General features: G+C 41.0%; 1 protein-coding gene across 3 annotated transcripts in view; it reads right to left on the minus strand.

The window, feature by feature from the left end:
- kif18a (kinesin family member 18A) overlaps positions 1-24,723 on the minus strand; it is a 103,049-nt gene that overhangs the window by 10,267 nt on the left and 68,059 nt on the right. For all 3 annotated transcript variants that reach the window (XM_072592715.1, XM_072592716.1, XM_072592717.1), the window contains exons 12-16: positions 22,035-22,156; positions 17,452-17,693; positions 15,650-15,739; positions 4,899-5,391; positions 104-202 (exon numbers count right to left, since the gene is read on the minus strand). In XM_072592715.1, the coding sequence (XP_072448816.1) occupies positions 104-202; positions 4,899-5,391; positions 15,650-15,739; positions 17,452-17,693; positions 22,035-22,156 (1,046 nt within the window). The remainder of the gene's footprint in view (positions 1-103; positions 203-4,898; positions 5,392-15,649; positions 15,740-17,451; positions 17,694-22,034; positions 22,157-24,723) is intronic.

The raw sequence follows: 24,723 nt of genomic DNA on the forward strand, positions 1-24,723 counted from the left end.
AACGCCAATTGCCAAGAATTTCCTACAGTCTACTCAAATTCAAAAATACCGGAGTGTGTGTTCAAGCTAACATGAAAACTCCGAACAAAGTGCCTGTTTTTACCTTTCAGATCTCCTTTTCCTCCTGGCAGCAGATGTTAAAGCCATATAAGAAGGCTTGTTGTTTGTTCCATTTGAAGATAGCAATGATGGGAGACCCAACCTGCAGCAATAATTGTATAAGCAATTATATAATAAATAGAAATAAAGATGAACTTGCATTAAAGCAAATAAAGCCAAAGCATTTTATTCTTAAGTACATCATGTACTTTTTCTAAAAGTCAAGAACAACCAGTTACAAAAGTAACCAAAAACACAAATTAATTTTAACAGGAAACAAAAAATAATCTGCTTAATTTAATTGCTTAAAACAAAAGCCGTTAAACATAATTTTTCCACTATATCAGTACAGTCGCATTGCAATGTTCAAATATGATTTGTTTCCTTGAAGGGATAATATATAATCTGAAATCAGTTTATGCTTTTAACAGATCAGTTTAAATATATAACTGCATGCCTATCTGCTACTATCAGTACAGATATCAAAATAAATAAAGATTCATTTGTGCAGCCTCATAATTTACTTTTAAATTAGGTCTTTAAACAAACATATCCCTGCAGCTTGGCCTTCTTATGAAAGTCAAAAAGAGCAGAGTTTTATGAAAATCAAATGAACATATGTAATGTCTTCCAGTACTTCTCACATTTTATTCCTCAAGAAACAATGACTTCAATATGCAGGTGCACTGGGTAAATAATGTTGCCAGTAGATCCAAAGAAAGGGAATTCATGGAATGCTTACAGGATGGCTTTTTGGAACAGCTTGTCATGGAGCCCACATGGGAGCAGGCTATTCTGGACCTAGTGCTTTGCAATGAACCAGACTTTATAAAAGATCTTAAAGTAAGGGAACCCTTAGGAAGCAGCGATCATAATAAGGTAGAGTTCAGTCTGGAGTTTGAAAGAGAGAAGGCAAAATCTGATGTAATGGTGTTACAGTTAAATAAAGGTAATTATGAGGGCATGAGAGCGGAACTGACAAAAATAGACTGGAAACAAAGGCTCGCGGGGAAGACAGTAGAGCAAAAATGGCAGGAGTTTGTGGGTATAATTGAGGACACTGTACAGAGGTTCATCCCCAAGAAAAGATAGATTATCCAGGGAGGGATTAGACAGCCATGGCTGACAAAGGAAGTCAGGAAATGTATTCAAGAAAAAAAAGAGAGATCCTATAAAGTGGCCAAGAACACTGGGAAATCAGAAGATTGGGAAGGCTACAAAAACAAACAGAGGATAACAAAGAGAGTAATAAGAAAGGAGAGGATCAAATATGAAGATAGGCTAGCCAGTAATATTAGAAGTGATAGTAAAAGTTTCTTTCAATACATAAGAAACAAACGACAGACAAAAGTAGACATTGGGCCACTTCAAACTGATGTTGGAAGCCTAGTGATGGGAGATAAGGAAATAGCAGGAGAACTTAACAAGTACTTTGCGTCAGTTTTCACAGTGGAAGACATGAGTAATATCCCAACAATTAAAGGGAGTCAGGGGGCTGAGTTGAGTATGGTTGCCATTACAAATGAGATAGTGCTAGAAAAGCTAAAAAGTCTTAAAATTGATAAATCTCCTGGCCCTGATGGGATACATTCTAGAGTTCTGAGAGATGTGACTGAGGAAATAGTGGAGGCGTTGGTTGAGATCTTTCAAGAGTCACTGGAGTCAGGGAAAGTCCCGAATGATTGGAAGATCGCTGTTGTAACCCCATTGTTCAAGAAAGGAACAAGACAAAACATGGAAAATTATAGGCCAATTAGCCTAACCTCAGTTGTTGGTAAAATCCTAGAATCCATCATTAAGGATGAGGTTTCAAAATTCTTAGAAGAGCAGAGTCTGATTAGAACAAGTCAACATGGATTTAGTAAAGGGGAGGTCATGCCTGACAAACCTGGTATTCTTTGAAGAGGTGACAAGTAGGTTAGACCAGGGAAACTCAGTGGATGTGGTCTATCTAGACTTCCAAAAGGCCTTTGATAAGGTGCCACACAGGAGGCTGCTGAGCAAGGTGAGGGCCCATGGTGTTAGAGGTGAGCTACTGGTATGGATTGAGGATCGGCTGTCTGACAGAAGGCAGAGAGTTGGGATAAAAGGTTCTTTTTCAGAATGGCAGCCGGTGACGACCGGTGTCCCGCAGGGTTCAGTGTTGGGGCCACAGCTGTTCGCATTATATGTTAATGATCTGGATGAAGGGACTGGGGGCATTCTAGCGAAGTTTGCAGATGATACGAAGTTAGGTGGACAGGCAGGTAGTACTGAGGAAGTGGGGAGGCTGCAGAAGGATCTAGACAGTTTGGGAGACCATAAGACATAGGAGTGGAAGTAAGGCCATTCGGCCCATCGAGTCCACTCCGCCATTCAATCATCATTAGGGAGAGTGGTCCAGGAAATGGCTGATGGAATTCAACGTGAACAAATGCGAGGTCTTGCACTTTGGCAAAAAGAATAAAAGCACAGACTACTTTCTAAACGGAGAGAAAATTCGTAAAGCCAAAGTACAAAGGGATCTGGGAGTGCTAGTCGAGGATTCTCTAAAGGTCAACATGCAGGTTGAGTCTGTGATTAAGAAAGCGAATGCAATGTTGTCACTTATATTCCAACCCTCTTGAGATAAAAGCACCATTGTGCTACTGAGACTTTATAAAGCTCTGGTTAGGCCCCATTTGGAGTACTGTGTCCAGGTTTGGTCCCCACACCTCAGGAGGGACATACTGGCACTGGAGCGTGTCCAGCAGAGATTCACACGGATGATCCCTGGAATGGTAGGTCTAACATATGAGGAATGGCTGAGGATCCTGGGATTGTATTCATTGGAGTTTAGAAGATTAAGGGGAGACTTAGAGACGTACAAGATAATACATGGCTTGGAAAGGGTGGATGCTAGGAAATTGTTTCCGTTAGGTGAGGAGACTAGGACCCGTGGACACAGCCTTAGAATTAGAGAGGGTCAATTCAGAACAGAAATGTGGAGACATTTCTTCAGCCAGAGAGTGGTGGGCCTGTGGAATTCATTGCCGCAGAGTGCAATGGATGCTGGGACGCTAAATGTCTTCAAGGCAGAGATTGATAGATTGATAGAGGAATTAAGGGCTACGGGGAGAATGCGGGTAAGTGGGGTTGAAATGCCCAGCCATGATTGAATGGCAGAGTGGACTCGATGGGCTGAATGGCCTTACTTCCACTCCTATGTCTTATGGTCTTATATTATAGCCAATTAAAGCATCTTTAGGGGTCTTATCCGATATACCAAACCCTTGTTATCCTCAGGGAATAGGGATGTGCACTCCTGTAGATAACAAAGAAACAGATACCGCTTCAATATAAAACTTTCCTATCTACCACAAAGGACTGCACAATTAGACCAGATAAGTCAATATAGAGAAAATAAAATTAGATCTGGGGCCAATTTCAGATATGCAGAATCATTGATATAGTCAGAGGCAAACAGCACGGAAACAGAACCTTCGAATCAGTAGAAAGCAAAGAGGCAGTGTATTGCAGCAAGTTACAAAATATTATACCACAAAAACATTAATACCTATCTTGCTCTCCTAGTTCAACTACACTGCAGTAGTAGAATAAGGTGATTTTCACAATCTGGTTCTTAAAACAAAAGGCACTACATTCAAGATCAATTTTCTGACTGTCCTTTACATATATACAAAGCCACAAATGTGCACTGATAACTTTCTTCAGAAAACTGCCTCATTTTCAACAGTCTTCCAGTAATCTTCACATTAAATTTAAAGTTGACATAAATTACCAATAATTTTACTATAGGTAATTTGCATTTTAGCTTCAATTATCAAAAAATTGATAATCTTACACATCAACAAAATACGTTAGGGCTATAGCATTTCTGCTTGGTCACCATACACAATTTTAGACTCTGTTATTTGACTTGATTAGATTCATTACAGTATGGAAACAGGCACTTCAGCCCAACAAGTCCACACTGATCCTTTGAAGAATAACTATCCAGACCATTCCCCTCCCCTACACTATGAACAATTTTTGCACGGCCAATTTACCTGACCTGCACGCCTTTGGATTCTGGAGGAAATCAGAACACCTGGAGGAAACGCACGCAGACACGGGGAAAACGTGCAAACTGCACACAGGCAGTCACCCAAGGCTGGAACCTAATCATTTAGTTAGTTGCAAAATTAATTATTACATGGTAATGTACACAAATCCACTTGAAGGAATTTCCCTGTTAAAGTCCAATAAACAAGTCCAAGTGATGAAACATATATATAAAAAAAACATTGCTTCAAAACTAGCTATTCTAATCAGGTTAGAGTCTTAGAAAAATAATTGTTCTTAAATATAGTTTTAATGTATTGGTGGGTCGAGGTACCTCGTGTGTTTGGGCTATTGCTAATTTAATTAATCCCAGCATAAGCCTTAAAACCTGAAATTGAATAGAATTTTTCACAGAATAATAACAATTAAAGTTGTTAGTATTTTCTGACAATACTTTCGGCACAAAATGAATTAATTAGATTAAAATACTGAACTGTAATCAAAGTTTTCAGTATTTACAAAATTATTCTGGAGGATTTAGTGCTTATTGCATTAATGAAACATTAAAGACAGCACTCGTGCACAGAATTTACTGTACTTCAAATGTACAGACTGGTCTAATAGATCGTGAAATAAATGCAGCTTAAACATGTTATGAATAAAATACTATAGTTGGCATTTCTTTTACTTAACTCAATTAATACTAGAATCATGGGAATAGAGTGTATGGTAGCAATAGGAAAAATTTGAACCAAAACTTAGACTATAAAACAAACCTTTGCAGGATGGTTCTTTGATTCTTGGAGGGCTTGAATGATGCACTGTAACCACTGACTGTCTTGTTACAATTGGTTTTATTCACAAATGAGTGCTGAGTTCTTGATTGTGTGACAGATTGGCCATGATCTTCTATATTGTATGTAATATTTACTGGATTCTCACTCACTCCAGAAACAGCATCTTCTGTGCCACTTAAATTATTGCTCTTATCTTTTCTATGACAATCTGCCTTTTGGAGTTCTAGCTTTGAGGTAGGCAGCTGACACTGAACCTGCACAATCTGTGACGTTAAGGTCTCTGGTGTATAGTCTATAAATGCAAAGCCTTCTTTGGAGAAGCTATCATCTAGCTGATTAAAGCTGGAGCTTTGTGTAGCATATTTATCTGGATCGCTGCAAGTTAACAGTGCTGGCTGTAGCTGCCGTCTGGAGGATTTATGAGTAGATACTCTGCCTTCTTTTCCCATTGGTGGTTGGTTTTCCTTAGATTCTATGGCAAGGCAAAATGTCAAGAAATAGAATTGTCACAGATAAAATAAATACTGTCAAAATCTTAGATAATAATATAATAAATTCACTTGTTGCACTACAAATTTTCCTAACAAAAAGATTTCAAATTCAATACTTTGTTGAACAGTGTATTTGGAAACATCACTGAAAAGACTCCTGGAAATATCAAGTCACACTCAATCTCTATAATTCAGTGCTTCCCAGGATTCTTTCCAATTTCAACACAAATTACTGTAGGCCCAGAACTTACAAAAGCAAAATAACAAAGTAACATTCAGTTTATAATGACGATTGCATATTATAGATAAATTCACATCATACAAATTTGAAAATCTGCATTTTTAAAGTACATTTTAAACAGTAAGTTTTAACCAAAGGAAATTTAAGCAGAAATTTAATGCATGAACCAAACATTCATTGTATTGGCACTGGACAGAACTTATGTCACTGACTGGGAAAAAGGGAAAACGGAGATAAACAGGGAGAGGGATGGACTCGTTGCCTATGTGGGATGGGGTAGGGGAGAAGCCGTGACCCCATTGACCATCTGTGTGGTTGAAACTGGGGTTGTGACTGATGATTTGAGAATGTCCTGTCAGTAGCAGTGGTGGACTCTCCATCTTTACGGGCATTTAAACGGGCATTGGATAGACATATGGAGGATAGTGGGCTAGTGTAGGTTAGGTGGGCTTGGATTGGTGCAACATCGAGGGCCAAAGGGCCTGTACTGCGCTGTATTTTTCTATGTTTTCTATGTTCTATGTTCTAATTACCTTATAAATATGATGTCTGTATTAGATGCAATGAACTTTATATTTGTAATAATGTTGAAACCATTGGCACTGCCATCATTATTCCTCTGAAATTGATAGCAAGTTCTGGAGTCCACACAAGTGCGGTTAATTGGGAAAATTAAGAAGTTGCAACTCTTCTTCATAGGGTGTTGTTGAAGACACTGAACCGATGAGACCGTCAACTTTAAATGTTATTAATCTTGCTGTGAAAATCCTTAGAAATGTTACACTTTGTTGAATGAAGTAGAAGCAACTAAATTGATAATCACATATTAAGGAGATTAGGCAATTAGAGTGAGCCTTTGGAACTCTTCCTGAAAAGATGGTGTGAGCACAAGCCTTGAAGATTTTTAAGGCAGATGGGAATATTGATGTGGATTTGAGATTATAATCAGATCATTTATGATATTAAATAGCAGAACAGACATCGGGGAAGAATAGCCTTCTCTTGCTCCTTGTTTGAAAAATGGTAGAAAACCTGTAATTGTGGGAAAGATGCACACAAATTTGGAGGCAACAAAAGACATTCAGGGACTTTGGGGACATAACAGAAGTTCAAAATAGGATGCTAGATTGCAAATTTGAAGGAATTCTTTGAAGAAGGGACAAACAAATTTTAAAGAATGTTGCTATGGTGAGTCGGAGGGGTCAGAGCAGGAACAACTGTAGCTGAAATGACAGTTTGCTTGGCATAAGATTAAAGTATGTCTCATCATTAAGACAAGATGACAAAGAGCATTACAGGAGATAGAATAGCACCGAGAGGGGGAGGCATGAGATCAGGATTAAAGCTGGGGGAAACCTTTGCAGTTGCCTCAAAGGTCAAGGGAAAGAGATATTCAGCAGAAATAGGTGAATAAATGGTCTGGTCAAAAATGTCCATGAGCTCCTCCCACTTAAGTGTCAGAGGTGAGATTAAGATGACAGCAGAGATTGGTTGAAGATGATTTTTAACATCATGCTGTTGAATGTCCAGAGATCCTGTTAATAGTGAGAGATTCAAATTAACTTAAAGAAAAATTGAATCAACGCGATTGAATTTAAAGAAAGCATTCAGATAATGAGGGTCTTGTGAGGCCTGAATCCCCAGGAATGGCTCTAATATCCTTTTGAGAAAATCAGTATAATTCCATGAATTCAACTTACTGGACTCAAGTGAACCTGATTAGAAGAAATGGCTGCCCGAATTGGGATGGGAAGAAGAGAGGGAAGGAGAAAGAGACATAGCATTTAATTTGTCAAAATCTACACTAACACTAATTTGAGGGCTTCTTTTTCCACAAAAGTAAATCTTAATGCCAAAATAAAAAGTAACATTATAACAATTAAATGAAAGGATTACATTTTCCCAAAATTTGGCTGCATCAACTTTGAGGAGGTTCATTCAGCCAAAGAGACTTGGCCATGCAAATTTGCATTACTCACCTCATTAACTTATACACTCCATCTCCAAAGCATTACTCTTGCATATCTTGCAATTGACGAGGTAAACAGGGCCTTATTAAGTTCATGGCATGCACCAGATTTAAACTCAAACTATGTACAAGTGCTGTCACAGCCTGGTGTGAGGTTGCCACCCAAGTCAGTGAAGAGCCCATGATTTGGAAGATGTGCAGTAGTGCTGCAAGACGGTGAATGACCATCTGCACCCAACAAGGGCATGTGCGGCCATTTTCTCTTTGCTGCCACATTAACTCTATCATCGCACCTACTTCCCAACAAGACTTATAGTCTACCACTTACGTTATCGCACACAACATTTTCCCTCAAAAGATTCATATCTGAATTGGAAGGGGATGAATATACCCACAGGGAGATTTGCTAGAGTTGCTTGGGAGGATTTACACTAATAAGATGGGGGATGGGACCGAGGGACATAGTGAGGAAAGATCAATCAGAGACTGGTACAGTTGGGAAAAGGAGCGAGTCAAAGAGTCAGGGCAGGAAGAGAACAAGGCAGGACTGTATTTATTTCAAAGCCGAACAAGGAAGGCAGTTGAACTGAAGGCATGTTTAGGAACATGGAACTGGGATATCCCAGCAATTACAGAGACGTGACTCAGGGATCGATAGGATTGACGGCTTAATGTTGCAGGAAACAAATGCTATAGAAAGGGGGGGGCAAGAGAGGAGGGGGATTGGCGTTTTGATAAGGCATAGCATTATGGCTGTATTTAGAGAGGATACTCCTGGGAATATGTCCAGGGACACTATTTGGGTGGAGCTGAGAAATAAGAAAGGGATGATTACCTTATTGGGATTACATTATAGACCCCCTATTAGTCAGCGGGAAATTGAGAAACAAATTTGGAAGGCGATCTCAGTTATCTGTAAGAATAGGTGGGTATGGAACATACAACACAAAGGTACAGCACATAACAGGCCCTTCAGCCCATGATGCTGTGCCGAGGATTATTCCTAATCTAAAACAAAATAACCTAACCTAACCTACACATCCCTCAATTCACTGCTGTCTATGTGCATGTCCAGTAGTTGCTTAACCATCCCTAATGACTCTGCTTCCACCACCACTACTGGCAACGTATTCCATACATTCACAACTCTGTGTAAAGAACCTACCTCTGACATCTCCTCTATACCTTCCTCCTAATATCTCAAAACCAAGACCCCTCATGCCAGTCAATCCTGCCCTGGGGAAAAGTCTCTGGCTGTTGACTCGATCCATGCCTCTCATTATCTTGCATACCTCGATCAGGTCAGCTCTCCTCCTCCTTCTCTCCAGAAAGAAAAGTCCGAGCTTAGTCAACCTCTCTTCGTAAGACAAGTCCTCCAGTCCAGGCAACATCCTGGTAAACCTTCTTTGCACCCTCTCCAAAGTCTGCGTATCTTTCCTGTAATAGGGTGACCAGAAATGGATACAATATTCCAAGTGTGGTCTTGTAGAGCTGCAGCAAAACCTCGCTGCTCTTAAACTTGATGCCCTTGTTAATGAAAGCCAAAACACTATATGCTTTCTTAACAACCCGATCCACTTGGGTGGCAACTTTGAGGGATTTATGCATTGCACACCAAGATCCTTCCGTACCTCCACACTGCCAAGAATCCTGTATTTATTCATATATTCAAGCATTCAAGTTCGACCTTCCAAAATGTATCACTTCACATTTATCCAGGTTGAACTCCATCTGCCATTTCTCAGCCCAGCTCTGCATCCTGTCTATGTCGTGCTGCAGCCTGCAATAACTCTTGATACTATCAACTGCACCTCCAACCTTTGTCATCGGTAAATTTACTAACCCACACCTCAGCCTCCTCATCCATGTCATTTATAAAAACTACAAAGAGCAGAGGCCCATGTACAGATCCCTGTGGGACCCCACTCACCACTGACCCCCAGGAAGAATACTTTCCATCTACAACCACTCTCTGCCTTCTGTCAGCCAACCAATTCTGAATCCAGACAGCCAAATCCTCCCTGTATCCCATACGTCCTAACTTTATGAATGAGCATACCATGAGAAACCTTATTAAATGCCTTGCTGAAGTCCATATACACTACATCCACTGCTTGACCTTTGCCGACCTGTTTCATCACCTCCTCAAAGAACTCAATAAGATGTGAGACATGACCTGCCCCTCACAAAGCCATGCTGACGGCCTTTAATCACACGATGCTTTTCCAAATAGTCATAAATCCGATCCCTCAGACTTCTTTCCAAAACTTTGCTGACCATAGACATAAGACTAACTGGTCTGCAATTGCCAGTACTTCCCTGCTCCCCTTCTTGAAAAGAGGAACAACATTCGCCTCCCTCCAATCCTCTTACAACTCCTGTGGAGTGTGAAGAAGCAAAGATCTTCACCAGCGGCTTAGCAATCTCCTTTCTTGCTTCCTGGAGCAGCCTAGGATAAATCTGGTCTGGCCCTAGGGACTTATCAATCTTAATGTTTGCCAGAATTTTCAGCATATCAACGTCATCAATCTTGATCTGTTCAAGTCGGTTTCCCAGCTCATCAAAGTTCTCATTCACAACAAGGTCCCTTTCCTTAGTGAAAACTGAAGTAAAAAACTCATTTAGGGCTTCCCCTATCTTCTCAGGCTCTAGACACAAGTTCTCTATGCTATCCCTGATTGGCTTCTCCCTGATCATTTCCTTATTCCTCATGTATGTGCAAAATGCCTTTGGGTTCTCTCTAATCCTTCCTGCCGAGCCTTTCTCGTGCCCTCTCCTCAGTCCATTTCTGAGCTCCTTTCTCGTAAGCCTGTAATCATCTAAAGTTGTGCTAGATGAAGGGTTTTTGCCCAAAACGTTGATTTTCCTGCTCCTCGGATGCTGTCTGACCTGCTGTGCTTTTCCAGCACCACTCTAATCTAAACTCTGGTTTTCAGCATCTGCAGTCCTCACTTTCACCTGAAGTTGTGCTAGATCCTTGCTTCCTCCACCTTACGTAAGCTCCCTTCTTCCTTTTGATGAGAAGCTCCTCTGTGCTCGTCATCCAAGGCTCCTTAATCTTACCCCTTCTTGCCTGTCTCAGAGGAACAAAGTTTTGCATCACTCGCAACAACTGCTCCTTAAACTGGTCTTCACATATCTGTTGTGCCCCTTCTGTGGAACAATTGTTCCCAAGCTGTACTTCCTAACTCATTTGATAGTATCATAACTTCCTTTTCCCCAGTTAAATATCTTCCCTTGATAACTGCTCATTTTCCTCTCCAAGGTTATGGTAAATGTGAGGCAGTTGTGGTCACTGTCAAAGTGTTTGCCCACCGCGAGATCGGAGACCTGTCCTGGCTCATTGCAGAGCACCAAATCCAAAATGGCCTCTCCCCTTGTTGGCCTGTCTACATACTGAGTAAGGAAACCCTCCTGAACACACCTGACAAAAACGGCTCCATCCAAACCATCTGCATTAAGGAGTAATTAATATTGTCGATATTGGGAAAGTTGAAGTCACCCATAACAACAACCTTGCTATATCTGCATTTTTTCAAAATCTGCCTGCCAAGGAGTTCTTCAATCTCTCTACTATTAGAGGGTCTGTAGAAACCCCCCAAAGAGGTGGATGCTCCCTTGCTGTTCCTAACTTTCATCCGTACTGACTCAGTGGACAAATCTGCCTTGACAACCTTTGTTTTTGTAGCTGTGATGCACTGTCTGATTAGCAATGCTATACCCCCTCCTCTTTCTCCAAACTCCCTGTACTTTCTAAACATTCTAAACCCTCGAACATCTAGCAACCATCCCTGCCCCTGTGAAACCCACGTCTTCATTATGGCCACAATATTATAGTCCCAAGTACTGATCCGTGCTCTAAGTTCAGCACTCTTATTCCTGACACTCCTTGCATTAAAGCAGACACACTTTAACCGATTCCTTTGTTCCATCGCATGAATGACCTTCCTGATAGATTCACTACATCCTGTCAATGCCCCATATCTAACTATCCCCCTCTCCAGATATGTAGCTCTGGTTACCTCCCCACTGCCAAACTAGTTTAAACCCTCCCGAACCACACGAGCAAATCTCCCACCCAGGACATTTGTGGTGGGCAAGTTGTTGGAGGAAATCCTGAGGGATATACCTTGCCAATGTTTGTAAATGAGTTGGAAAGGGAGTCGGAGGGGAATAGATAAGATGAATAGATACTGGAAACAATGTGGACACGTGGAATGAAAAGTTTTCTAATTTAAAAGGAGAGCACCGGCAGGCACTTGCTGGTCCAAAATTATGGGAGGTGATGGCCTAGCGGTATTATCGCTGGACTGTTAATCCCGAGACCCAAGTAATGTGCTGGGGACAGGGTTTGAATCCCTCCACAACAGATGGTGGAATTTGAATTTAACAACAATCTGTAATTAAGAGTCTAATGGTGACCATGAAACAACTGAGAGGGGGGGAAAAAAAAAGTGTCCCTTAATGTCTCTTATGGAAGGACAACTGCGATCCTTTCCTAGCCTGGCTTGCCCAACATTTGACTCTAGACTCACAGCAATGTAGTTGAATCTTAACAATTAAGGACGGCCAAATAAATCCTTGCCTGGCGAGGTATGCCCACATCCCATGAGTGAAATACGAAAAAGGCTGGTTTTCCAAATTTCTTTTTAAAATCCTAAAAGTGGGCAAGTGAGAATACAGAGAATTGTAGACCAGTTAGTCTCACATCAGCAGCAAGGAAAACGTTAGAATCTAATATAAAACATGGGATAAAAAGAGACCTGGTTGCTAACGATCTGATAGGACATGTTATAGCATGGTTTTGTGAAATGGAAACTTGGATTTTCTTTAAAAATGTACCAACAACGTTGATCAAGGAGAGCCAATGGAGGTAGTACACTTAAATTTTCAGAAGTCCTTTGCTAGTATTTGGCAGGAGGCTAATTAGAAGAATTAAACTACACAGGAGGCAGGCAATTTATTGTCATTGATTAAGGATTGGCTAACAGACAGAAAACAATAGGAACAAATGGATTGTTCTCATGCTGGATATTTGTCACTCGTGGAGTACAAGGGTCCCAGCTGTCTTTGCCACCATAACTTTGTATACGTTGTTCTGTTCAATCACCCTCTGCTCTTTGTATGTTGTGATCTGTCTGTACTACACACAAAACACAACTTTTTACTGTACCTAGGTATTTGTGAAAATAATAAATTAAATCAAATATATATCAATGATTTGGAGGTCAGGACTAAATACAAGTGTCACTTGACCCAAAACATTAACTCTGATTTCTCTCCATTGCTGCTGCCAGACCTATTTCTATTTTTGTTTAGGACTAAATAGGATATGTACAAATTTGCAGATGATTAAAAGCTAACTGAGAATGTGTGTTGTGAGGAAGATATAAAACATTTTTAAAAAAATTGAGCAGGCTTAATAATTAGGCCAGAACTTGGCAGATGGAATTTAAGAGGGAAATATGTGAGATTACCACTTTGTGAGGAGAAACAGATTGGCAGAGTATTTCTTAAATGGTAAGAGGTTGGAAAGCCTAGATGTACAAAGGGACTTAGGTGTCCTTGTTGATAAGTCACTGAAAGCCAATATGTAGCAAGCTATTAGGAAGGCGAATGGAACATTAGCTTTTACTGCAAAAAGATTTCCGTACAAGAGTCATGAAGTCTTATTTCAAAAGGCACAGGAACTTGGTTAGACCGCACCTGGTAGAAGTTTGGTCTCACCTTCTCTCTCTCTCAGCAAAGATTTTATTGCCAGAGGGGGAGTGTAAAGAAAGTTCATGAGACTTGTCCCTGGGATGGAAGGTGACGTGGGGTGGGGAGGGGGGGGGAAAAGAGGAGACTCTCTCAGGAACAAAGATTGAGCAAAGAGAAATTGCACAATTGGGTATTTTTGAGTATCTTGAAATGATCACCCTATTTATCTTTTTCGCTCAAACACTCCAGATCGGTTAAGGTGGAGACCGTCCCATTGGTACAGACTCTCCTTTTCCAAAACGGATGCCAATGCCCCATGAAATGGAACCCCTCTGTCCCACTCCATTCCTTTAGCCACGCATTGGCTTCCCTAATTTTCTTGAATCTAAGCCAATTTGAATTTGGCTCAGGCAGTAATCCGGAGATTATGATCCTTGAGAACCTGTTCCTTAATTTCGCTCCCAGTGCTTGGTAATCCCCAAACAGGTCCTCTATCCTACTCTTGTCAATGTTGTCAATCCCAACTTGGACCACAACACCTGGATCCTCACCCTCCCATTCCAGTATCCTTTCAAGCCGGTCAGTACCCTGGCACTGGGAAGGCAACACACCATGTGGGACTCCCTATCCGGCTTGCAAACACTCTGTCCCCTAATGATCGGGCCCCCTATAACTACCACTTGTCTTTTTGCTCACCCCTCTTGAATGGCCTTCCGCACCATGGTGCCATGGTCGGTTGTCTCATCCACCCCGCAGCCCTTTTCCTCATCCACACAGGGAGCAAGAATCTCATACCTAATGGATAAGGTTAAAAGCCGAGGCTCCGCTACTCCTGAACTCAATCCCCCTACTTGCCTCAATGGATGCATGCAATAATACGTGGATAACTGACAGAAAGCAGACAGCAGGGATACATCCGTCATTTTCAGGTTGACAAACTATAACCAATGTAGTAGCACAGAGATCAATGCTAGTCAACTATGTACCAATTGTATCAATTGTATAAATAAAGGATAGCTGTATTTGCTGATGACACCAAGATGGGTAGGAATGCAAGTTGACAGAGGAGGTGGAGAGTCTGCAAAGGGACATAGAGGGGTTAAGCCAATTTTGGTGAATGGGGATTAATTTAAATTTGTCCTTTTGGCAGGAATAAAAGGAAAAGCAGCATGTGATTTAAGTGGAGCAAGGCTGTAGAACTTGGTGGTACAGAGGGATCACAGTGCCCTTGTACAAGAATCACACATTGCTTATATGCAGGTCTAACAAGTGATGATGAAAACAAATAGAATAACAATAAACTCAACTTGCCATAGAAATATAGTCACTACAAGAGCAGGTAAGGACATCGGCATACTGTGTTGAGTAACACCTCCTGACTCCCTAAAACCTGTCTACCATCTACAAGGCACAAGTTATAAGTGTGATAGAATACTTCCCAGGAGAATACTTTATCCAGGAGAAAACATGTATAAGCATCCACTCCCTCCACCATCAACACTCAGCAGCAGCAGCAGCAGCGTGTACCATCTACAAGATGGACTACAGAAATTAATGAAAAATCCTTATACAGCACCTTCCAAATCCATGACCACTTCCATCTAGAAGGATAAGAGCAGAGGTACACAGGAACACTACCACCTTCAAGTTCCCCTCCAAGCCACTCACCATCCAGGAATATATTGCCATTTCTTCATTGTTGTGAGCTCAAAATCCTGGAATTCTCTCCTGAAGGGCACTACAGGTCTACCCACAGAATGTGGACTGCAGCAGTTCAAGAAGACTGCTCACCACTACCTTCTTAAGGACAATAAACACTGGCCAGCCAGTGATGCCTACGTCCCACAAGTGTACAGAAAAAAACTTAGTAGAAAGAAACTCTTGTATCTGTGCACCTGAATAGCTCCATTTGTTGAATGGAACTTCTGTTCTGGCCCAGCTTTAAAACTGATTATGAGCTGATTAACAGCAAAAAAAAACTATTACCAGCTGAACTCAACAGTTGGTTATTTTAGAGTTGAGCAACTCCAGATTACTACACAGCTAATCCAAACAACAGCCACAGTGTGTCATTGGAAATGACCCAGGGCACAGGGCAATGCCAGGTATGCTGACTTAGAGTTTAAAAATCCATTGCACATGATGAAAATTGAACAAACCCAATTTTGATTTTCTTAAACTATGAGCAGATTCATCATTAAATTATCAACTATAAGCAGACTGAAATATAGCTAATGCAAACAGAAAGCTTATTTGAATCACATTGATATGATATGTTGGCACATTAACAATGTGCACTCTTGAATGCTTTGGTAAATGTTCCACTTACCTTGTGATGATGTCAATTGATCAGGAGACTTGCCATTTTTGACTTTTTCAGCTGTTACCTGTAAACGTCTGGAAGGACTTCCTTCTGAACCTAAATATATTCAGAAACAAAATGACATGGAGGTAGGACATGACTGATTGATATAATTAATGTACATAAAATGACGTTTATAGATGAGAAGCCACACACACTTTTGACCTTTCACATTAACCGGAATAGTGAAATCCCGTTGAATATACAACTTTATCAAATAAGGTTCTTTTAGTCTGGCTACTTTCCTGAAATGTTTTGAGGGGGTCCAGACTGGTCTGTAATGAAAGGTAATCTTGACAGTATAGGGAGAGCTAGCTAAGGTACGCTAGGTTAAGAACTAGGACAAGATTAGAGTGGTGTTGGAAAAGAACAGCAGGTCAGGCAGCATCCAAGGACCAGGAAAATCCATGTTTTGGACAAAAGAACTAGGAGAGTCGAGCTGCAGTGGCAGCCTTTTAATTAGATTCTTAGTAACTCTAAACCACAATTATCCCAGTGGAGGCTGCATCATCTGTGGCTAAACAAGAAAATTATGAATGGCATTATATAGAAGCAGAATGGTATTCAATTGAAGTAAATTAGGATTGAGCAGACTTTTAGAAGCAGCAAATAATGAATACAAAGATAATAAAGGCAGAAAGCATGGTAAGTGAGAAAGTTAGCTATTAATATAAAACAGAAAGTAAGAGTTTCTAAAAGTATTTGATTAGGAAAAGAGTAACTACAGTGAGCACTGGGCCTCTCAAGTCGGTCTGGGGATCGGATAGTGGAAAACAAAGAAAATAGAGGAAGCTTTAAGCAATTTTCTTTTTGTCCATGTGGTGAAGTCTTAGAAAACTTCCCAGAGATAATAGAAACGCAAGAGAATAATGGAGAGGGGAACACAATGTAATCACTATCATCAAGAAAAGGCATTAGAAAAACTATTGAACCTAAAGCCTGACAGTCCCCAGAACCAGAGAGCCTGTATCCTATGGTCTTAAAAGAAGTGGCTGTACAGATAGTCAATGCAATGGTTATATTCCTCTAAAGTTGTTTATATTCTGGAATGATCCAGTGGATTGGAGAATAAAAAGCGTATCCCCATTATTCAAGAAAGGAAGGTGGCAGAAAGAAGGAAACTATGGGCCAGTCAGCCTAAGGACCTTCAGTAGGGAAGGTGCGAGAGTACATTATGACCATGATTTAATCAAGCATAGGCAGCATTGCTCTGTGATAGGAAAATCGTGTGCAACTAATTGATTAGAGACATTTGACAAAATTTTGCCTCAGTTTTTACTATAGAGAAAGAAATGAAGTTCAGAGAATGCAGAGAAATAAACATTGATATTTAAAAAAAACAGTTCACATTACAGAAGAGGAAGTTTGGGAGATTTTAGAGAAAATAATAAAGGTGGATTAATCTCTGGGACCTGATCTAATGTCTAAGGGCAGAAAGGAAAATGGAAATGAGACCTAAACCAAGATCAGCCACATTCTTATTGAATGGTGGAGAAGGCTTGAAGGGTAAAATCACCTAGCCCTGCTCCTTATTCCTCTCTGTTCCTATAATAGAATTGTCTTGGCCACAAATTCAGAAATAGTAAGACTAAACCTTTTTGGATATAGCCCAGTTAGACTAGATTGAGAAAAAAAAAATCATATCTGTTAGTACTATTCTGATCTTTGTGTAAAAGCATTTTTCTGCATCTGTAGAAAATGCACCATCTGCAATTATGCAATCGTTCATCTTTCCAGCTGAGTGAAATACACTGCACAAGTTTACATACTGCATGGTGTAGCCTGGCAATAGGTGAGCTGGGAGTAATTCATGATGGAGAAAATGTTTAGCTGCTCATCAGGTATAGTTTCTGGTAATTCCATAATCTGATCTTCCCATGCAATTCCTTTCTCCTGATGAATTAATTGTTCCATTTCCACAAATACACCCATGGTAGCTGCTGAAGCAAGTCCAGCTTCTTTCGAAGTTTGATACAGTTGGCAGAATGCAGGAAGTAAATTCTTTATAAGTCTGTGAAGAGAAAGCATAACAAATAATTATTGTGTCAGGACTAACTACACAAATCATATAAAATTATAGTCACACAAACGTACACATTTTTCTTTTTGCCTTAAATTACCAAGAGGAATTTTCCTTTCTTCATGTAACAAATTCTTGTTAGTGCCATAGAGTCATACAGCATGGACACAGGCCCTTTGGTCCCTTCTAAATCTTTCCCCTCTCACCTTCAATCTATGCCCTTTAGTTCTGGACTCCCCTACACTTGGAAAAAGACTTTAGCTATTCACCTCATCTGTGCCTCTCATGATCTTATAAACTTCGATAAGGTCACCCCTCAGTCTCCAATGCTTCAGGGAAAAAAAGTCCCACCTTCTCCTGATAGCTTTGAACTCTCTAGTCCCAACAACATCCTTGTAAATTCTTCCTTGACCTTTTATAGTTGAACAACATCCTTTTTATGGCATGATGATCAGAATTGCATGCAGTATTCTAAAAGTGGCCTCACCAATGTTCTGTACAGCTTCAACATGATGTAAAAACAATGACTGCAGATACTGGAAACCAGATTCTGGATTAATGGTGCTGGAAGAGCACAGCAGTTCAGGCAGCATCCAAGGAGCTTCGAAATCAATGTTTCGGGCAAAAGCCCTTCATCAGGAATAAAGGCAGTGAGCCTGAAGCGTGGAGAGATAAATGAGAGGAGGGTGGGGGTGGGGAGAAAGTAGCATAGAGTACAATGGGTGAGTGGGGAGGGGATGAAGGTGATGGGCCAGGGAGGAGAGGGTGGAGTGGATAGGTGGAAAAGGAGATAGGCAGGTAGGACAAGTCCGGACGAGTCATGGGGGACAGTGCTGAGCTGGAAGTTTAGAACTGGGGTGAGGTGGGGGAAGGGGAAATGAGGAAACTGTTGAAGCCCATATTGATGCCCTGGGGTTGAAGTGTTCCGAGACAGAAGATGAGGCGTTCTTCCTCCAGGCGTCTGGTGGTGAGGGAGCGGCGGTGAAGGAGGCCCAGGACCTCCATGTCCTCGGCAGAGTGGGAGGGGGAGTTGAAATGTTGGGTCACGGGCGTGGTGGTTGATTGGTGCGGGTGTCCCGGAGATGTTCCCTAAAGCGTTCTGCTAGGAGGCGTCCAGTCTCCCCATTGTAGAGGAGACCGCATCGGGAGCAACGGATACAATAAAATGATATTAGTGGATGTGCAAGTAAAACTTTGATGGATGTGGAAGGCTCTTTTACAGCCTTGGATAGAGGTGAGGGAGGAGGTGTGGGCGCAGGTTTTACAGTTCCTGCGGTGACAGGTTAAAGTGCCAGGATGGGAGGGTGGGTTGTGGGGGGTGTGGACCTGGCCAGGTAGTCACGGAGGGAACGGTCTTTGTCGAAGGTGGAAAGGGATGGGGAGGGAAATATATCCCTGGTGGGGTCTGTTTGGAGGTGGCGGAAATGTCCGCAGATGATTTGGTTTATGTGAAGGTTGGTAGGGTGGAAGGTGAGCACCAGGGGCGTTCTGTCCTTGTTACGGTTGGAGGGGTGGGGTCTGAGGATGGAGGTGTGGGATGTAGACGAGATGCGTAGGAGGACATCTTTAACCACGTGGGAAGGGAATTCAACATGATGTCCCAACCCCCATAGTCAATGCTCTGATCAATTAAGGTAAGCACGTCAAATGCCTTCTTCACCATCCCAGCAGACAGGCCGGAGGCCGGAAGAACACAGCAAGCCAGGTAGCATCAGGAGGTGGAGAAGTCGATGCTTTGGGTGTAACCCTTAGGAGGGTTACACCTGAAACGTCGACTTCTCCGCTTCCTGATACTGCGTGGCTTGCTGTTTTCTTCCGGCCTCCTGCTTGTCTACTTTGGATTTCAGCATCTGCAGTTTTTTTGTCTACTTCACCACCCTATCTACTTGCACTACCAATTTCAAGGCATTATGGATCTTACACCCTTTGGTCCCTCTGCTCAACAAAACTCCCCATGGCCTTAACATTAACTGCATAAGCGCTACCCTGGCTTGCCTAACTAAAATGCAACATCTCATTTATCTAAATTAAACTTTATCTACCACTTCTTGATCCATTTGATCAAGATCGTAGATAACATCCTTCACAGTCCACTATACCACTAATTTTGATGTAATCTGCAAACTTCCTATATTGTCATCAAAAATTTGGATGAGAAACAACAGTGGACCTAGAACTGATTCTTGTGGCACATTACTAGTCACTGGCCTCCAGTCCGAATAACAACAGTCTTGCCCCACTCTCTGTTTCCTATCAAGCTAATTGGCTCTCTCGCTCCCTGGATACCATGTGATCTAAACTTATTGACCAGTCTACCATACAGGACCTCGTTGAAGGCCTTCATCAACTCCATGAGACAATGTCTATAGTTCTGCCTTAATCAATCTTTGTGGTGACCTCTTCAAAAAATTCAATTAAATTTGAGATATGATTGCCCAAGCACAAAGCCATGCTGACTATCCCTAATCGGTCCTTGTCTTTCCAAATGTACGCAGATCCTGTCCCTCAGAATCCCCTCCAACAACCTCCCTACCACTGATGTGGTCGATAGTTCCCTGGCTTTTCCTTTCAGCGTTTTTGTTTCTATTTAATGGCGAGCTCTTCCAAATTTGATCATGAAAGATTTGTCCACCAGTCTTACATTTTGTGACTTATGTATGAGGAGAGACTAGATAAATTAGGACTCTTTTCACTGGAGTTTAGAGCACTAAGGCAAGTTGGGGGGTGGGGGGAGGTGGTGGAATCTCAAAAATCTTCAAAATTCTAACAGGACTACAGGTGAATGAAGGAAGTATGTTCCTGATGACTGGGAGCCCAGAACCAAGGATCACAGTCTCAGGAAATGGAGAAGAACATTTAGGACTGAGATAAGGGGAAATTCCTTCACCTAGAGTACAGTGAGTTTATGGAATTCTCTGCCACAGAAAGCGGTTGAAGATAAAACACTAAATGTTTTCAAGAGTCATCTGATATCATTCTTAAAGTGAAAGAGATCTAAAGGTATGGGGAGAAAGCAAGGACAGAGTACGGAGTTTGATGATCAGCCATGATCAGACTGAATGGCGTAACAGAAGATTGCAGGTTAGAAAGGTGGTGCTGAGTTCGAGGGTTGGGACTGAGACAAGGTGGGGGGAGGGGAAATGAGGAAACTGGAGAAATCTGAGTTCATCCCTTGTGGTTGGAGGGTTCCTAGGCGGAAGATGAGGCGCTTTTCCTCCAGCCGTCGTGTTGCTATGGTCTGGCGATGGAGGAGTCCAAGGACCTGCATGTCCTTGGTGGAGTGGGAGGGGGAGTTGAAGTGTTGAGCCACGGGATGGTTGGGTTGGTTGGTCCGGGTGTCCCAGAGGTGTTCTCTGAAATGTTCCGCAAGTAGGTGGCCTGTCTCCCCAATATACAGGAGGCCACATCGGCTACAGCGGATGTAGTAAATGATGTGCGTGGAGGTACAGGTGAATGTGTGATGGATATGGAAGGATTCCTTGGGGCCTTGGAGGGAAGGGGGGAGATGTGGGCACAAGTTTTGCATTTCTTGTGGTTGCAGGGGAAGGTGCCAGGAGTGGAGGTTGGGTTGGTGGGGGGGTGTGGACCTGACGAGGGAGTCACAGAGGGAGTGGTCTTTTCGGAATGCTGATAGGGGAGGGGAGGGAAATATATCCCTGGTGGTGAGGTCCATTTGGAGGTGAGAACATGAAAAGGCCCATGTTGGTCATGACAGGAAATTGATTTGATACTTGATCATGAATCAATAGAAGCCTTGTAAGGTGGATGCAAAGTCAGATCAAAAATGGAATTAAACAAAAAAATATATGGCAATAATCTTTTAAAATAAACCAAAGAACTGCTGTTGCTGGAGATCATAAATAAACAAAAAGTGAAACTTATGGAAAAACTCAGGTCTGGCAACATCTGTGGAGTAAAACAAAAAGTGTTAAAGTTTTGAGTTCAGTTACCTTTCCTCAGAACTAGGAGCAGCAAGAAAAAGCCTTTTCAGAAGAAAAGTCACTGGACTCGAAACATTAATTCAATTTTTCAAAATCTCAGCTAGAAAGTTGCTGAAAATTCTGGATAATTACAATACATTAAATTAATATCACTGGAATTAAGAGTATTCATGATTATAAAAAGGAGGATTTTCTCTTTCAATGCTCCTTTTGCATCTAGTGATTTGAATGCAACTTTCCAAAAGTTTAAACAAAATCTAATTCCTTAAATAAAGTACAATAGCACTTAAGCATGCTGCATTTTAATTACAAATTAATATTAAATTCTAAATGTCTGGCTGAATATTTTCCTGGAAATCAAGATATTAGCACAAGTTCAAAACTACTGTACTTTTCTGTTCTTCTGTTCTCTGGTGTTTGGAGAGACAGTAGCTGTTTCATATGTTGAATTTGTCGTTTTAAGTCCATTACTTCCATCTTTAAATGACTGTGCTGTAGATCTTGATTAAGGACCTGTCAACAACAATAAAAAAAAATTGGAAAGGGCAAATTTGCTGACTACACCCCACATCAATCAAAAGTTAGAGGTAGAAACACAGGGCAGGGTTAACTAGAAAACACTTCAAGAATTTGAGAATCCCTGTTTGAGCATATACTAAGGTAAAAGAATTACCCACATACATTCAGCAAATATAGTCCAAAGTTAGAAAGAATAGATTCTATTTATTAGGATTAACAAACCACAGTACTTATTGTACACATAAGCCACCAATCACATGCAAAGCCAATTTGCTAGTATTCCTAGATATTTTCTAATCAACATGTTCAGAAATGCTATTAAATACCTTTGGAGCAGATGGGACTTGAACCCATGCTGCCTTGCTCAGAATTAGGGATGCTACCACTGCACAATAATACCTCCTTTTATATGGCCTTTTATTGAGCACGGTTATAGCGATCCAGGTATTACCTCTCTTACACATACTTATTCTTTGACACAACTGGCTTATTTATTGTCCCTGCTTGTTTGCATCATGGTGCAATGGCTCATTTGTATCTAAAATAATGAAGGTTGCTGCTTTAAGAACATCAACCATTCAATAACTCAATCAATCTTTTAACTAGCAGCACACCTGCCCTGACAGCAACCCCAGATACCAGTAAAGGCACCATTGAAATAGCTTTGTTTCAAGCACTGATTTGAATCATTGAGTCCTGTGTTAATTGTCCCATGTTACATAAGGTAATACTTAGGATCATTCGGAGTTCCTTCCTGCTGTTGATTCAATGCAAGTTCACTTCAGCTGGGATTGATGCTACATTCCTGAGTTTGTTATTACAGAGAAACATGATAAATATGAACAAGTGTAGACCATTTGACCCAAATCCACTTCACCTTTCAACATGATCACAGCTGACCTTCTATCTCAATGCCATAGTCCCATACTCTCCTTATACTCCTTGAGATGTTTAACTTCAAGAAATCTATTTCTTTGTTTGTATGTTCAGTGACTTGGCCTTCACATCCTTCTGATATGGAGAATTTCAAAAGTTCAGCACCCTTTGAATGAAACAATTTCTCCACACCTCCATCCCAAATGGCCTGTCACATACTTTGAGACTGTAACCCCCTTGTTATGAGCCCCTTTGCTAGGGGTGCATCACCCCTACATAGTTTTTTCAGTCCTTATATATTAACAGGTCTTGCAGGGATAATGGGTTTCTATGATGATTCATTGTTCCTCAGATGTGTTAACATTGACAACTTGACTGTATTTTAAAAAGGCATACTGCAACTTCTCAGTGGACAATGCATTTTTTGATATAGTACACACAGACATGATTTCTGGTCTATGAATAACTAATTAAAGCTAGTGCAACAGTGGGCTATTGCTGGCCAGGCAGCAGGAAATGGACTCAGGATTTCCACTTCTGATTGCTATTTAATGATCCTCTTTTGGAAAACTAAGTCTGTCAGCTGACAGCATAATTTTGCATGCTAGTGGTGTCTTTGCAGTGAACAGCCTACCAGCACTTGGAATCTAGATTTACATTTATTGAATGATTAGTTGGCTAGCTGGTATCAATGGAACTACATCTTAACCGTGACTGTATTAATAAGAAGGAGGGAGAAGATTTAACATGTGGTGGGTGGGGGAATATGTTGCACCGCTAAGTAAAATTCTTGTTATTATGCACCATTTTTCTGCGTTAATTTGACATATTTCCAATAACTGTTCTGCCTAAATATTTTTTGCAATTTTTGCAAAATTTACTAACTTAAAAATTGTTCTTTTACAGATGAGGCAACACATTTACAGTAAATGCAGCTTTTATAGTTTTGATAATTTAGTTAGAAACTTTAAAATTCAAATTGAATTTAAGTATTTACACCAACAAAGACTGCTATTTCTATTAGAAATGGAGTGTGATGTACTTTCATCAGAAGATGCTCAAGTAGTTAGTTTACAGCAATGGTGCTCCAGTCAAACAGGTTGCAGACTGAAAAGTCTGAATAGCTGAATGTTGCATCAAATTTCCCAGCTGTGTCTCTTATTTATTTGCTACCTTAGTATCCTTATATCTTTCTACTCATCCCATTATTAGACTTTTTAACAAATTATATCCGTTCCAGTCAGCTATGTCACTGCTTTCTGGAATTCTCTTTTCCTCTGCTTTACCAGCATCCTTCAAAATTTCCAAAGACCTCCCAGAAAACATTTTGTTTCAACCGTGTTCTCAATTCATTTGTTATAATAAAGGAGAGAAAAAAGATGCTGTATTCCAAACATAGGGAATGGAAAGTAATGAAGAAATATTTCACAATGCTCCTTTGCCTAGTTGAGTTAGCATTTCAAAACTTACTAGTTCAGCTCAGTTCACCCTCTGTGTGCCCCTCCAACAACTTTTCATATCTCCCAGTTTGGTGACCTCTGCACTCCGGATACACAGTTTCATGTTACGTGAATAATGCATTGTGTATTATTACAGTGTATAAAGCTCCTAAATCTTATGTCTTACTGTACACATGGGGACTTCACTAGCCTTCCTAACACTAGATGGTGTTGCTGCACCTCCAA

Source organism: Chiloscyllium punctatum, chromosome 22 (assembly GCF_047496795.1).
Source record: "Chiloscyllium punctatum isolate Juve2018m chromosome 22, sChiPun1.3, whole genome shotgun sequence".
NCBI lineage: Eukaryota > Metazoa > Chordata > Chondrichthyes > Orectolobiformes > Hemiscylliidae > Chiloscyllium > Chiloscyllium punctatum.